General features: G+C 48.4%; 1 protein-coding gene across 5 annotated transcripts in view; it reads left to right on the top strand.

Moving 5' to 3' along the window:
* Positions 1-712: 712 nt before the first annotated feature.
* The window catches only part of DNMT3B (DNA (cytosine-5-)-methyltransferase 3 beta), a 30,354-nt gene continuing 14,437 nt past the window's right edge, over positions 713-16,629 (top strand). The window contains exons 1-9 of one of the 5 annotated variants that reach the window (XM_011979769.1): positions 713-1,005; positions 1,187-1,334; positions 2,212-2,273; positions 5,728-5,829; positions 7,995-8,120; positions 8,939-9,160; positions 10,056-10,214; positions 13,321-13,428; positions 14,347-14,491. In XM_011979769.1, the coding sequence (XP_011835159.1) occupies positions 976-1,005; positions 1,187-1,334; positions 2,212-2,273; positions 5,728-5,829; positions 7,995-8,120; positions 8,939-9,160; positions 10,056-10,214; positions 13,321-13,428; positions 14,347-14,491 (1,102 nt within the window). In that variant the 5' untranslated portion in view covers positions 713-975. Of the gene's footprint in view, positions 1,006-1,183; positions 1,335-2,211; positions 2,274-5,727; positions 5,830-7,994; positions 8,121-8,938; positions 9,161-10,055; positions 10,215-13,320; positions 13,429-14,346; positions 14,492-15,268; positions 15,329-16,629 lie in introns of those variants that run through there. The other 4 variants (XM_011979768.1, XM_011979770.1, XM_011979771.1 and 1 more) reach the window with 4 other exon arrangements.

Below are 16,629 nucleotides of genomic sequence, written 5' to 3'. Positions count from 1 at the left end.
AGCTGTTTGTGGCCCAGGGATGGGGGCCTGGAGGTCTCATATTGTCCCTAGGCTTTTGTAATATTTTTGCCAACCAAAGGTGGAACAAACAGCAAAGGCAAGTGACTTGGAAAACTCGGTTTCAGATGGCATTTGTGCACTGGAGTTTTTTACTTGTTCTCTATCTAATCCTGGCCCCACCTCTTAGATGGGCTATATGACCTTGGAGAATAACCTAGTCTGTGTGTCAGTTTTCTTTTTCTAGAAGATGAGCTCCCCAGTCTCCCTAGAGGGAGATACATACAGGTTCTTGCATCCAACAAAATCTGTGCCCACAATGTTGCAGGCAATGGGCCAGCCCAGAGGTCACACAGCCTGCCAACCCATCAGTGTGGCCCTGGCCCTATGTGTTAGCTGATTTACCTGACCAGGAGGGGCAGCAGTGGGGAGGCCAAGTCCCAGAGGTGAGGGTGAAGCTACAACAGACCTGGGGAGTCCTCCTCCAGTTAACTCCCCCCAGGCTTTCTGCCTGTGCCTCCTTCATCCTTCCCTCCTTGGGAACTTGGGACTCTGAGCCCCAGCTGGTGAGGGAGTAAGGGAGTGAGCGACAGGCCGGCAGACCAATGGGCCCTGGAGGATGGGGTGAGGCGGGGCTTGTGCTGCCATGGAGAGGACAGAAGCGGTTCTGTGGGGGAGGAGGGGGTGGGTGGGAAGAGGACCTGGAGATTGAGGGGAAGGGAGAGAGCAAACAAAGGGGTCAGGAGGGAAAATAATGCACTGGCTTCCTGAGCCCCTGCAGAGGCTGAGCAGGGAGAGGGGGCGAGGGCCAGAGGGGACAGAGGCTGGCGGCAGACAGGCTGGGGCAGGCAGGTCCTAAATGGCATTGTTTGAAGGGGCTGGCTAATTGCACAGAGCAGTCTGAGCCTAAGACCCCAGCCCTGGCCCCCGCCTCTGTCCTGGGTGCTGGCGTCTGAGCCTTCGGGACAACCTGTCCACATGGAACCAAGTCCTGAGCCTCCGAGCTTGGTGAGGGGGAGGCTATGGGGGGCAGCCTGGGTGGGGTGCTTGGGCAAGAGCATCACCCTAAGAATGCATCCTGGGGCCTTGGGCTGGGAACATAGAGCCCATGGCGGGGCGTCTGGGGGAACACTGCCCCTCTCGTGTCCCTGCTTCCCTTCCACCCCACCCGTTCTGGCTTCTCCCACAGGAAAGCATGAAGGGAGACACCAGGCATCTCAACGGAGAGGAGGACGCCGGCGGGAGGGAAGACTCGATCCTCGTCAATGGGGCCTGCAGCGACCAGTCCTCCGACTCGCCCCCGATCCTGGAGGCCATCCGCACCCCGGAGATCAGAGGTGGCTGGGCAGTGGGGACTGGGGTGGTGTCAGGCGCTGACACATTGAGCGGTCACTGCAGACCACTGGAGGCTTTGGGGAGAGTCTCTGACAACCTCCACCACAATTCCCTGGGAGGGAAGAGAGCTCCAGCAAGGAGGGATGCAGGGCTGAGCCCTTCACGCCTGCCCGCAGCCCTTGGCCTCCCCTTTGAGACTCTCATCTCAACTGGGACTCTGAGCGTGACACAGGGTTGATGGTTCCCTGTTCTCCGCCAGTCATGACAGCATGGGCCCTCGGAGAGCTCTTCTGCAGTGGGACCCTCTCCCCACTCAGAGCTGGGCCGGGGTTGGGAGGGGAGGTCTGGAGTGTGCTTCCTTTCCACCCTGCCCTGAGCAGCTCCAGCCAGCTCACTTGGGATCCCGTCCCAGCTGGGCTGGAAAGCCCTGCATTGTCCTCTCAGCTGTGCCATCCCATGGAACTTCCTGCGAGCGTGAAAGGGTTCTATTTCTGCATTGTTCCCCACAATAGCCACACTCGACATGGGAGCACTTGAGAAGCGGCTGACACGGCAGGCAGTGAATTGTTCCTGGAAATGTAGTTAGTGGTCCCTGGATGGGCAGCACCCTGCTGGAAGGAATCGGAGGGCTCCCCTTCTTGGTAACTTCAGTGTTGTTTTGGGTCCTGTCACGTGCCTGGCCCAGGGCTCTGTTGTCTTAGGAATAAAATCAGTGGAGAAGATGAACGATACCGAGGCACTGAGAGCAAACCCCTGTGGCTGACAATAGTGTAGGGGAGATCCCAGGCCACGCCACGGCGAGCAGCCCGTATCAGCAAGGCCGTTCCCTAGGCTGGTGCCTGCCCCCTCAAAACAGACTCCTGGCTGTTTCCTCTACAGGCCGAAGATCAAGCTCGCGACTCTCCAAGAGGGAGGTGTCCAGTCTGCTAAGCTACACGCAGGTATGGTCTCCGCTCTCCCTTTTTCAGGGCTCAGGCACGTTGTCTTTGGCTTTCATCACATGGGCAACCTGAGGCCCATAAAAACTGGCATCTGCAAATGCATGGAGGGTTGTCGAGCTAGATGCTTTCTGCATATATTTGGCATTATTTTTTCAATCTGGACTATCAGTTACATTGAGAAATCTCTCATATGGTAGTCCCCTCTTATTTGTCATTTTGCTTTCCACGATTTCAGTTGCTTGCAGTCAGCTGCCGTCGGAAAGTATTAAATGGAAAATATTAAATGGTAAATCCCAGAAATAAGCAATTTATATATTTTAAATTGAGTGCCATTCTGGTAGCATGATGGAATCTCACACTGTCCTGCTCTGTCCTGCCCAGGATCAGTCCTGTCTTTGTCCAACATCATGATGCTTAGGTGCTACCTGCTCGTTAGTCACTAGTAGCCATCTCCGTGATCAGACCAGTGGCAGTATCACAGTGCTTGTGTTCAAGTAATGCTTGTTTTACTTAATAACGGCCCCAAAGTGCAGGAGTGATGATGCTGGCAATTCAGTTATGCCAAAGAGAAGCCACGAAGTGTTTCCTTTCAGTGAAAAAGTGAAAGTTCTCAATAAGGAAAGACGTCATATGCTGAAGTTGTTAGATCGTGGTGAGAACAAATCTTCCAGCCGTGAAATGATGAAGAAGGAAAAATAAATTCATGCTAGTTTTACTGTTGCACCTCAAACTGCACAAGTTAGAGCCATGTTGTGTGATAAGTGTGTAGCTAAGATGGGAAAGGCATTAAGTTTGTAGGTGGAAGACATGAACAGAAATGTGTTCTGATTGACAGCAGTGCTTTGTGCCAGGAAGCATTGAGCTGATAGATAGCAAGGCATCTCCTGACACCAAACCATTTACTTCAAGTAAGGGATGGTTACATAGATTCAAGAATAGGTTTCTACTGAAAACTATAAAAATGACTGGGGAGGCTGCATTTGCCAATGAAAAAGCTGCTGCTACATTTTCAGAAGAGTTGAAGTTGATTGAGAAAGGAAACCATCCAAAACTGCAGTGAAACCAGACTCCTCCAGAAGATGATGTCTGATATAACCTACATTCATAAAAGTGCAGAGGAGGAAGACACCAGGTCATAAACCGTGGAAGGACAGATAAACCCTGAATAGAGTACGAGAGAGAAACCACATTCATATGGCTTTTATTAACAGTATATTGTAATTGCTCTATTTTATTATTGTTAATCTGTGCCTAATTTATAAATTAAACTTTATCCTAGGTATGTAGATATAGACAAAAACACAGCACATATAGGGTTCCATGTTCCAAGGTGTCAGGCAGCCATGGGGAGTCTTGAATGTATCCTCCCTGGATAAGGGGAGACTACTGTATAGCAAACTGTCCTTTTTTTTTTTTTTTTGAGACGGAGTCTCGCTCTGTCACCCAGGCTGGAGTGCAGTGGCCGGATCTCAGCTCACTGCAAGCTCCGCCTCCCGGATTCTCGCCATTCTCCTGCCTCAGCCTCCCGAGTAGCTGGGACTACAGGCGCCCGCCACCTCACCTGGCTAATTTTTTGTATTTTTTAGTAGAGACGGGGTTTCACCGTGTTAGTCAGGATGGTCTCGATCTCCTGACCTCGTGATCCGCCCGTCTCAGCCTCCCAAAGTGCTGGGATTACAGGCTTGAGCCACTGTGCCCGGCCAGCAAACTGTCTTTTTATTCCTGGAATGAGTCCAACTTGGTCATGGTGCATTTTGAAGTTGATTTTATTCGTGTATTCATGAATGAAATGGGTATAGGATTTTTTTTTTATTCATTTATTTTTGTTGCACTCCAGTCTGTTGCCCGGGCTGGAGTGCAGTGGCATGATCTCTGCTCACTGCAACCTCCCGCCTCCCAGGCTCAAGGGATTCCCCTGCCTCAGGCTCCTGAGTAGCTGGGACTACAGGCAGTGTACCACCATACCCAGCCAATTTTTTTCTATTTTTAGTAAAGACGGGGTTTCACCATGTTGATCAGGTTGGTCTCGAACTCCTGGCCTCAAGTGATCCACCTGTCCCTACCTCCCAAAGTGCTGGGATTACAAGTGTGAGCCACCGCACCCGGCCGATTTTATTTCTTTAAATCTATCTGTAGTTTTGATGTCAGGATTATGTGGGCTCTAGGAATTTTTTTACAAGCTGGAAAAAAACTTGTCTAAGCTTATTTTAATGAATTTCAAACAATTATATCTTTTAAGACTTGCTACATTATCAAGCTTTCTACTTCATTTACTTTTCCAAGATTGGATCTTTCCCATCATGTTTTGTGTTCCTTCCTTTACTGACACCGTCTGTTTCCTAATTATTCGTAGTAGAGTTTGTCAGTTGGGTTGGTTTTGCTCAGAGCCAGTGTCAGTCAAAAAAGTCCTGAGCAATGAAAACTCACCCTCAGCTTCCATTCTCAGTGGTGGCCAACCTACTGAGGGGACTGAGAAGGTGAGGAATCCAAGCCCTGGGAGGAGTTAGGGCAGCTGCAGGATCAGAGGCTCAGCACTGCTGTTTTGTTTCTGATAGCTAGTTACTAGTAACAGTAGGGAAATCTCTTGGCCACACATTTCTTTTTGTTTGTTTGTTTTGTTTTGTTTTGAGACAGTCTCACTGGAGTGCAATGTCACGATCTTGGCTCGCTGCAACCTCCACCTCCTAGGTTTAAGCGATTCTCCTGCCTCAGCCTCCTGAGTATGAGTAGTATGAGTAGCTGGAATTACAGGCACACGCCACCATGCCCTGCTAATTTTTCTATCTTTAGTGGAGACAGGGTTTCGCTATATTGGCCAGGCTGGTCTTGAACTCCTGACCTCAGGTGATCCACCCGTCTCGGCCTCCCAAAGTGCTGGGATTACACGCCCGGCCTAATTTTTGTGTTCTTAGTAGAGACGGGGTTTCAGCATCTTGGCCAGACTGGTGTCAAACTTCTGACCTCAGGTGACCTCAGTCTGCCCCAGCCTCCCAAAGTGTTGGGATTATAGGTATGAGCCACCACACTTGGCATATTATTTGAATCTTGATGTAACCCTGTTGTGCTGTGAGGGAAGTACTGTTATTCCAATTTTAAAATGAGAGAAATGGACTCAAAGCCACATAGTTCGTGAGGGAAGGCAAGTACTTAGCATTCCAGCCAGACCTAGCTGCTCACTGCTTCAGCGTTTGTGTTTGGCTTATGTTGGGTTTTGGTGTGAGGTGTGAGACCTGCACGAGGAAGCCTTGATGGCATGGTGCAGGTTTCATGGCATTGCTTCCGGGGCATCTCTCGTGGTTGGCCTGTGTCTGCCCCATATGCGGTGTGTTGTGATAAGTGACCCGGTCTCCCTGCGAGACACAGGCGGTCAGTCTTGCATATTGCAGTTGCCTTGTTTCTTTGACTTGCTGATACTCTGGGGCCTTCTTCATGTTCATCGTGTTTCCTTATACAGGACTTGACAGGCGATGGTGACGGGGAAGATGGGGATGGCTCTGACACCCCAGTGATGCCAAAGCTCTTCCGGGAAACCAGGACTCGGTCAGAAAGCCCAGCTGTAAGTAGTCACACCCTGAGCCAAAGCTCTCGTAGCCACCAGTTGGCATAGCATAACAAAAGTGTCTTCCATCTCCTTAAGGGAGCTTTTAAGAGAGAAAGTGGCAACCAAATGTTTTGAAACTAGAAAATATAGCCAGGCGTGGTGGCTCATGCCTGTAATCCCAGCACTTTGGGAGGCCAAGGCGGGCGGATCACGAGGTCAGAAGATCAAGACCATCCTGGCTCTACTAAAAACATAAAACATCAGCCGAGCATGGTGGCAGGCGCCTGTATAGTCCCAGGAAACTGGGAGGCGGAGCTTGCAGTGAGCTGAGGAAAAAAAAAAAAAAGAAACTAGAAAATATAGGCAAGGCTCTGAGACTGTTGTTGGAAAGTTTTCTTTTTTCTTTTTCTTTTTTTTTTTTTTCTTTTTTTTAAGATAGAGTCTCGCTCTGTTGCTCAGGCTGGAGTGAGATGGCGTGATCTTAGCTCACTGCAACCTCTGCCTCCTGGGTTCAAGCGATTCTCCTGCCTCAGTCTCCCAAGTAGCTGGGATTACAGGCACCTACCACCATGCCTGGCTGATTTTTCTATTTTTAGTAGAGATGAAGTTTCACCATGTTGGCCAGGCTGGTCTTGAACTCTTGACCTCAGGTGATCCACCCACCTTGGCCTCCCAAAGTGCTGAGATTTCGAGCATGAGCCACTGTGCCCAGCCGGAAGGTTTTCAGTATGTGCCATTTCTTTCAGGTGGTTTTTAAGTTCTTTCTTGTGACACTCTTGGAGGTGCCCAAGAGTGATAAGAGTTTGCAGGTTGGACAGCTCAGCTGCTAATGACCTAGGGAGTCCACCACTTTTTTTTTTTTTTTTTTTTTGAGACGGAGTCTCACTCTGTCGCCCGGGCTGGAGTACAGTGGCGTGATCTCAGCTCACTGCAAGCTCCGCCTCCCGGGTTCAAGTGATTCTCCTGCCCCAGCCTCCCGAGTAGCTGGGACTACAGGCGCCCGCCACCTCGCCCGGCTAGTTTTTTGTATTTTTTTAGTAGAGACGGGGTTTCACTGTGTTAGCCAGGATGGTCTCGATCTCCTGGCCTCGTGATCCGCCCGTCTCGGCCTCCCAAAGTGCTGGGATTACAGGCTTGAGCCACCGCGCCCGGCCGAGTCCACCACTTTTGTGGGTGGATTTTGTGGCTCAAAGTTTTGAGGTCTGGCAATGGGAAGGCAGTTATTGCTTATGGTCACCTAACCCTTTAGAGACCAGACTGACAGTTACTATCCCAGGTGTGGGTTACAGTCTTCCTTCCCAGGATATGGGCTGTATCATCCCCTTTGTGGAGATGAGAGAAGATTCCAGCAACTAACTCGAGATTAAACATCAACTCTTCTATGCAGAATTTGAACACAGGTTCTGCAACAACCAAATTCATGCCATTTTTGACAATGAACATAGTGCCTAAGGAATTCTCTTCCATCTTGATGATCTGGTGCCTTCCTGAACCCAGTAATTGGCTTTATGCTTCTTTGACGTAAAAGTTTTAGAGGGAACATGAATTTTTCTTTCTTTCTGTTTTTTTCTTTTTTTTCTTTTTTTGAGCTGCAGTCTCACTATTACCCAGGCTGGAGTGCAGTGATGTGATATCAGCTCACTGCAGCCTCCACCTCCCTGGTCCAAGTGATTCTCCTGCCTCAGCCTCCTGAGTAACTGTGACTACAGGCACTCACAACCACGCCTGGCTAATTTTTGTATTTTTAGTAGAGATGGGGTTTCACCATTTTATCCAGGATGATCTCCAATTTCTGACCTCAAGTGATCTGCCCGCCTTGGCCTCCCAAAGTGCTGGGATTACAGGCATGAGCCACTGCGCTTGGCCAGATTTTTATTTTTCAATTCCAATTGGCAGGTGCCATTTCAGGTGGCCAAGTCTGTCTGCTGTGACAGGCAGAGCAGGACCTGCTGGGAATTGTCAGGCAGCCTAGCTGGCCACCCTACTACCTCTATTCTAAGAACTGGGAAATTCTGGCTGGACTCAGTCCAGAGTCCCTCCTTATCACCTTTTCATTTCCAGTTGTCCTGAAGCTGGCTACCAGGTCTCCTTGGCCACCTCAAGGCCTAATCCTCCTGGCCCCGCCAGACCCCAAGCCTCCAGTCACCTAAGGCCCAGTGCATGTCCTCTCTTGCTTCCAGGTCCGAACTCGAAATAACAACAGCGTCTCCAGCCGGGAGAGGCACAGGCCTTCCCCACGTTCCACCCGAGGCCGGCAGGGCCGCAACCATGTGAACGAGTCTCCCGTGGAGTTCCCGGCTACGAGGGTTGGTTCCCCAGATGCCCAGACCCCTGCCCCCAGTCTCTAACTGGGAGATATGCCTCACTCACTGCACTGCTGTCTGTGGCTGGTGGATAATCTGTGTCCTTTTTTTGCACTGCTTTTCAGGTTCTTGCTTTTTCTTTTCTCTCCTGGGTAAGCTTCCCGTAAGCCTGTTGGCTTCTCTCCTGGTCTGATCTCAGATGCACTGACCTCACTCACTGCACTACTGTCTGTGACTGTTGGATAATCTGTGTCCTTTTTTCACACTGCTTTTCAGGTTCTTGCTTTTTCTTTTCTTTCCTGGGTAAGCTTCCTGTAAGCCTGTTGGCTTCTCTCCTGATCTGATCTCAGATGACCCTCTGTTGGGAATGGAAGTTTTCCCTGTTGACTTGATTCTTTCTCTAACTTGGAAACAAGGTAGAAACCACTGACTTCCAGGACTGTCTTCTCCCTAATGTCTTCACCTGTCTTGAGGCAACCCTAGGGGGTATGGCAACACTTCACTCTCGTTGTAAGAATAGTCACATGCACAGTAAACGCTCAAAGAAGCCAGTGACCTGCTCCGAGCTTGGCTCTAAGAGTCCCTCGTCATTACCCATCATTTGTGCCTTCGTCGTCTTTCTGTCTCTGTCGCTGGGACAGTTATAATGACCTTCTTCCACCTCTTAAGGGATACATGTTCCTGGAAAAGTTTCTTCAGCGGTCTCTGTTCTCTTTAACTTCGGTCTTTCCTCTTTCTTTTTGCCTAGGAGGCATATGGGGGTGCCGTTGGTCCCCAACATCCTTTGCTGTGGCCCAAACTATGTGTCCTTCTGTCCACAGTCCCTGAGACGGCGGGCAACAGCATCGGCAGGAACGCCATGGCCGTCCCCTGCCAGCTCTTACCTTACCATCGACCTCACAGATGACACAGAGGACACACGTGTGACGCCCCAGAGCAGCAGTACCCCCTATGCCCGCCTAGCCCAGGACAGCCAGCAGGAGGGCATGGAGTCCCCGCAGGTGGAGGCAGACAGTGGAGATGGAGACAGTTCAGAGTATCAGGTATGGCCGAGAGGGGCTCCTGCCCAGGGTGACTGAACATGGGGAAAAACCAGTTACCTGCTACTGTTGGTAACATAGAGTGACAATAGTTGTTAGAATTTTTGTAATTGTAATAGTTGACATGTTTGAATTCTGAATATCTTCCATATGCACCACAGTCCTTTCTTTACCTTAATCCTCTCCCAGATATAAGTCAAATGCCAGTATTTACCACGTGAATACTGTGATTTTTCTCAACATGACATTTATATAAGGACTGCAACTGCATGCGTAATACATATTGTGATTCTGTTCATCAGATTGTACATACTGTATATATTGTACATATTATACCTTTTTGTTCTATTAAGAACTACAGTTGCCTGAGGTTCATGTCTGTATAATAAATCCAGTGGTCTGGATCATAGCTTAATTAACCAATTGAGGTTGTTTGTGCTTTTATTCAAGCATTGCTACATGAAGACTACTTACACATGTATGTATTTATGTGTTAGGATCCCTTTTTTCTATGTCCATTCCTACATTTTACTTTGTATAGAAGGGATCTCACTATGGGGCCCAGGCTACTCTCAAACTCCTGGCCTCAAGCGATCCTCCTATCTCAGCCTCCTTAGTATACTGCTAGGACTACAGGCATGCACCACAAAGCCCAGTTACTTTATAAATTCTTTTGTGGAAATGGAGTCTTGCTATGTTGCCTGGGCTAGTCTCCAACTCCTGGCCTCAAGCGATCCTCCCGCCTCGGTCTCCCAAAGTACTGAGAATTACAGGCATGAGCCACAGTGTCTGGCTACATCTTGTATTTTATGGCAAGCTTTTTGTTGCCCTCAGGGACAGTGGAGTGGACAGGATGGCCTCTCCTCACTGGGATTTCTTCATGTGGCTTTTATTCCAGGATGGGAAGGAGTTTGGAATAGGGGACCTCGTGTGGGGAAAGATCAAGGGCTTCTCCTGGTGGCCTGCCATGGTGGTGTCTTGGAAGGCCACCTCTAAGCGACAGGCTATGTCTGGCATGCGGTGGGTCCAGTGGTTTGGCGATGGCAAGTTTTCCGAGGTGAGTCTGGGGAAGGGCAAGGGGCTTTGCAGGCCTGAGGCTGTGCCTTCCTTCCTTCCTTTGAAGACAAAGGCCTGGGATTGCCTTCTGCAGATGCACGAGCCTATGTCTTCACACTGTCTGGGAGGAAGGACAAAACTTCCTGTGTTAACCAGCTACAGCAGATTTTTAGTGTCTTATGGGTCTACTTATACAGGGGACAAAAGTGCTAGAAAGTTCTGGATCCATGGACAGTTAATTTTATGTTATTTCTTACATTTATCTTTTGGGGGCAGAACCACCAGTGCGGACTCTGAGGGGCCAGGAGTGGCCATGTGAGCAGGTACCCAAAAGTGTTCAGTGGAGAAGCCTGGAAGAGACCAGAAGCATGGCCATGGCCTCTTGTCATTTAGCCATGGGGAGAGAAAGGCATCCTTAGGTGGCCTGCAGTTACCTGGTGTCAGTTATGAAAAGGGTTTTTAGTAGAATTGGTTATTTCAGAGTCTCTTCATGATTGATATTAGCCATTTAAAATCTTTCTTGGTAATTAAATTTATCTGGGGAAGAGCTATGTTGGGCATAACAAGGCTGTTTTGATTTTTACACTCTTTCAACAAAGATTTTTTTTTTTGGGGGGGGATGGAGTCTTGCTCTGTTGCCCAGGCTGGAGTGCAGTGGTGTGATCTTGGCTCATTGCAACCTCCGCCTCCCAGGTTCAAACGATTCTCCTGCCTCAGCCTCCTGAGTAGCTGGGGTTACAGGCACCTGCCACCATGCCCTGTTAATATTTACATTTTTAGTAGAGACTGGGTTTCACCATGTTGGCCAGGGTGGTCTCCAACTCCTGACCTCAGATGATCCATCCGCCTCAGCCTCCTGTGCTGGGATTACAGGCGGAAGCCACCACGCCTGGCCTCAACAAAGATTTTAATCAGACAGAACTTTCCTGTGATGGTCTCTTAGAAGTAAATATTAGTCCCACCCTCAGAGCCCTGAGAGAGGCTAAGTTAGGTGCCTAAGGTCATTGGGCAAGTTGGAGTTGCAGCACCAGCAAGCCAGGCAGGATTGAAGGAAGGACTGTACCTTAATCCTCTCCCAGACATAAGTCAAATGCCACTATTTACCACGTGAATATTGTGATTTTTTTCAACATGACATTTATATGAGGACTGCAACTGCATATGTAATACATATTGTGATTCTGTTCATCAGAGTGCATGTATAGCCTCAAGCAGAGATTCTGTTTTTCCCACAAATTGAGCTACCAGGGGCCATTTGCCATGAGTGAATTCAAGTTTCCCAAGGGTTACAATAATATATTGGGTCTGGAGTCTCCCTTGTAGAAGAGACTCTGCATGCAGTTGGCTGCTGTGACCAGCAGAGGGAGCAGAAGGACAAGTCCTGGGCCCATGCTGGCAGTGAGGCAGCTACTTCCAGGGATGGGAGAGCAGTAACTTCTGTCAAGTGAAGGAAGATGGATTGTTTGCAATTGCTTTGCCCCATTGAGACATAAAACGCACTTTGCAAGACAGAGTCTGAGGCTAATACAATGCAGTGTGGGGCTGTCAGCATTAGGGGATGAGATGACAATATGGGACCTGGCTCTGGCCTGGGCGAGTGCCTGCTCAGCATGTGTGCGCTGTTTGGGTTGCATGGGAGCCATTGGGCGCTGGAACCAGCACTTGTGTTGGAGCGGTTTTTTTTTTACCCCTACCAGAGCCCCCTGGTATTTTCTCCCCGGTGGTGGTCACACGCCCACATAAAATGGAGGTTTGCATGAGTGTGAGCACTCTCTGTGGAGAATAGAACATTCCCTGTGTCTTTCAGTTCTTTTTTTTTTAAGACATGAGGTCCTCACTGTCACTCAGGCTGCAGTGCAGTGGCACTGTCATGGCTCATTGCAGCCTCAGTCACCTGGGCTCAAGCAATCCTTCCTTAGAGCAGCTGAGACTGCAGGTGCACACCACTGTGTTTGGTTCTTAAAATTTTTTGTAAAGATGGGGTCTTGCTCTGTTGTCCAGGCTAGTTGAACTCCTGGGCTCAAGCGATCCTTCCAACTCCCACTCCCAGAGTGCTGGGAATATAGGCCTGAGCCACTACGTCTGGCCTTTCAGTTCTGATTAGCATCCCTGAATAGCCATTTTCTCTCTCACTGGCAACTCAGTCATTTCATGCTTGGTCTGGGGACTTGGTACATCAGGAGACTTGTGGAATATGGATTAAATCACAAGAACTAAAGTTAAATAATCACAATAAGTGAAAGGTGCTAACTGTGTCAAGCACTGTTTTCTAAACACATTCATTAGGTGAACTCATTTTATTTTTTTTATTTTTTTATTTTTTTTGAGACGGAGTCTCGCTCTGTCGCCCAGGCTGGAGTGCAGTGGCCAGATCTCAGCTCACGCAAGCTCCGCCTCCCGGGTTTACACCATTCTCCTGCCTCAGCCTCCTGAGTAGCTGGGACTACAGGCGTCCGCCACCTCGCCTGGCTAGTTTTTTTTATTTTTAGTAGAGACGGGGTTTCACCGTGGTCTCCATCTCCTGATTTTTTTTTTTTTTTTTTAGTAGAGACGGAGTTTCACCGTATTAGCCAGGATGGTCTCCATCTCCTGACCTCGTGATCCGCCCATCTCAGCCTCCCAAAGTGCTGGGATTACAGGCTTGAGCCACTGCGCCCGGCTTTTGAACTAATTTTAATAAAAGGGTAAAGAGTAAACAATTACCATGCTTAGGAAAGAAGGAATATGTACAAACCCCTGATGCCGGAGCATCCACAGAGAATATTAGGACTGAGCCTCAGGGTTCCACACCAGGGACACTTGCTTGTAAAATGTATACAAACACAGGGTTCGCCTCATTGCCTTCATTCAGAGTATCCTCCTTTTCCACAGTGGGAGTGTCATAACTAACAAGTTTCTGGGTATCTGTGTGTTGAGACTCTGTCATTTCTAGTTTTCTGCTTTTTCCTTTCCTTCCTTTTAAATGGATATCTGTGGACTTGATCCCCAGGAATGGGTTCTTGGTTAAAGTGTATGAAAATCTTCTGCATCTGATGGACAACATTGTGATAGACATGGCACCTGGGACACACCTGTAGGTGGATGTTGATGATGTCTTTCTCTTTTAGGTCTCTGCAGACAAACTGGTGGCACTGGGGCTGTTCAGCCAGCACTTTAATTTGGCCACCTTCAATAAGCTCGTCTCCTATCGAAAAGCCATGTACCATGCTCTGGAGGTAACATGGGATGAGGGAATGAGGGCTAGGCCCTGAGAGCAGGGATGAAGGAAGAGACCCACGGAAACCTAGCTCAGTGTTGCCAAGGGTGGTTTGGAGGGGACAGGTTGGCCAGGGAGGAGGTAAATGCCAGCATAACATGATGGCCACCGGATTGGGCCATCCAACAAAGGAATCTGAGACATCCCAGCTGCCATTTATTGGGACCACTAACTGAATCAGAAGGAAAGAGCACGGGCAGTTAGGGGTGCAATATTCATATCAGTGAATGTGCTTTTCCAGAGACCTCAGAGCCACCTTATGAGGGGTGGAGTTCACGGCAAGACGGCAGTAGAGGCCGGCTGCCTTCTATCTGCGGGCCATCTTATCCCCTACGAACCATTACACCCTGTTTCTCCCTTCACGTTGATTTTTTTTGCCCACCTTTGTTCAGCATTTAAGAGCCAGCCTCTTCTCATTGCCAAAGGCTTCATTAGACACTGAAATCCTCATGGTCCTTCATGTTGGACACAAGTTAACGTCCCCATCTTTAGGGAGATGAAACAAGAAATCTAGTGCTTTCTTATATAAGATACAGAGGAGATGAGGTAGTGCTGACTGGGGCTTCTGTATCTTGGTGGTAGAGTTAATTCTGATCTATCTGCCTTTTGCGAGGGAGGTGACCACTCACATTCTCTAGGGGGAAGAGATCCTATTTGGTGCCTGCATGAAAAGATTTAACCACAACCCCTCTTCCGAGGCCTCTCCCTGCACAGGCCCCTCCTTCCTCTGACACATACCGCAGCCCAGGACAGCTGTCTGGCTATGAAAGGGCCTAGTGTGAAGGGGAATGTAGGCCCTGGCTGGGGGACTCCCTGGGTGTGGCCTGGCGAGCACCCCCTCCCCACCCGCCATTCATCACAGACTCTGCCTTTGCAGAAAGCTAGGGTGCGAGCTGGCAAGACCTTCCCCAGCAGCCCTGGAGACTCATTGGAGGACCAGCTGAAGCCCATGTTGGAGTGGGCCCACGGGGGCTTCAAGCCCACTGGGATCGAGGGCCTCAAACCCAACAACACGCAACCAGGTGGGAATGAGTCCCCATGGCAGCACCTGCTGCCTCTGCTGGTGGGACCACTTCTTGGGAGAGTCAGCCACCCCTGCTGTCCCACGCCCACCCAGCTTTCTAGCAGCTGGGCTCAACTCTGAATGTTGGAAAAATTGCAGGCATACGAAGGCTGTGTCAGCCCTATCTGGCTTCCCTGGCCACTTTCTTGCTGATGGTCATGTGCATATAATTTGTATTGAATCTGACATCTGCCTTGAAGTCAGGATGCAGTGTTGACTAGCACCTTTTTTATTAAAGGAAAAAAATAGTTAAGCTATGCTCATTTGAGAAAATTGGAAAGTGTTAAAGAAGAACCATATGCCACCTGCTAACATTTTGACCAGTACCATATTTCTCCCATTATAAGATAACTCTGGTTTCTAGAAATCCAGGACTTGTCTTACAATCTATACATTTAAAGGCCAGGCATAGTGGCTCACGCCTGTAATCCCAGCACTTTGGGAGGCTGAGGCAGGCAGATCGCTTGAGGCGAGTAGATCGAGACCAGCCAGGACAACATGGTGAAAAATAGAAAAATTAGCCTGGTGTGCTTGGCATGTGCCTGTGGTCACAGCTACCCGGGAGGCTGAGGTGGGAGAATTGTCTTGAGTCCAGGAGGCAGAGGTTGCAGTGCACCGAGATCGCACCACTGCATTCAAGCCTGGGCGACAGAGCAAGACCTTGTCTCAAAAAAGAAAACAGTCCATACATTTAATGTAATGTTTTTTCTGTTTTGTTTTGTTTCCGCCTCAAAAGTGGTTAATAAGTCGAAGGTGCGTCGTGCAGGCAGTAGGAAATTAGAATCAAGGAAATACGGTATTTCCTTCCCGTCTTTTGACTGTTCCCTGTTTTCTATGCACTTTCTTCTGATTTCTTTGCATATAAAATGGTCACTGGAAAAGAATCAAATTTCTTGAAGAGTCTATCTGAACTCCCCACTCTCCCTTCACATCCCACCCTCACAAATACCCTCCGGGTTAATATTGGGTTGCACATCCTTCCAGATTTTTCTGAACACTAGTTGGATTCCTGCTTTCCCCTTTATTAATATTAATACTGTAAGCACTGTCTGTCATTTTGTCACGAAAGGGTCTTTATGATTTTTAATGGCTGTACAATTTTCTTTCCTAGGGTCAGAGTCAAATTTAACCACGTTCATTAAGATTTTCCGTATAGAAAGACAAATGGGTTTTACAAAATCTCATTTATAGAATGGGAGCCATATTATGTAATTAAAATTTTTTCTAGTAGCCTCACTGAAAATTAAGAGGTACTGGGCTTGGTGGCTCATGCCTGTAATCCCAGCACTTTGGGATGCAAATAACCATCTCTTGGATTTCCCAGCATTTTGGGACGCTGAGGTGGGCAGATTGCTTGAACTCAGGAGTTCCAAGACCAGCCTGGGCAACATGGTGAAACCCTGTTTCTACAAGAAATACAAAATTAGCTGTGTGAGATAGTGTGTGCCTGTGGAGGCTGGGGTGGGAAGATCACTTGAGCCCAGGAGGTCGAGGCTGCAGTTTGCTAAGATCATGCCAGTGCATTCCAGCCTGGGTGACACACTGAGAACCTGTCTCAAAAAAGAAAAAAAAAAAAAAGAAAGAAAGAAAAAAGGAGGCTGGTGCAGTGGCTCATGCCTGTAATTCCAGCACTTTGGGAGGCTGAGGCAGGCAGATCCCTTGAGGTCGGGAGTTCACCAGCCTGGCCAACATGGCAAAACCCTATCTCTATTAATATACAAAAATTAGCCAGATGTGGTGCTGCATGCCTGTAAGAGGCTGAGGCAGGAGAATTGCTTGAACCCAGGAGGCGGAGGTTGCATTGAGCCAAGATCTACACCATTGCACTCCAGCCTGGGCAACAAGAAAGGAACAAGTAAAATTAATACAAATCATGATTTTTTTAGCACTAAATTTCCAAAATGTTAACATTTCAATATTCAGCTATTATAAAAACTGAGATAGTCTACATTTATAGTGCTGTTTTCAAAATTTCACTTATTTTATATATTTTACATAGTACATATTTTACAGATCTCAATTTTGATGCTAAATTTGCAATGAAAATACTTGATCCGTATTAAGTATATACAGATTGATAACTAAATACAGATGTAG

This window comes from Mandrillus leucophaeus, unplaced genomic scaffold, assembly GCF_000951045.1.
Source record: "Mandrillus leucophaeus isolate KB7577 unplaced genomic scaffold, Mleu.le_1.0 Scaffold206, whole genome shotgun sequence".
Classification (NCBI taxonomy): Eukaryota; Metazoa; Chordata; class Mammalia; order Primates; family Cercopithecidae; genus Mandrillus; species Mandrillus leucophaeus.
Note: the sequence above shows the minus strand (reverse complement) of the source record. Positions and strands in the feature narration are given on the sequence as shown.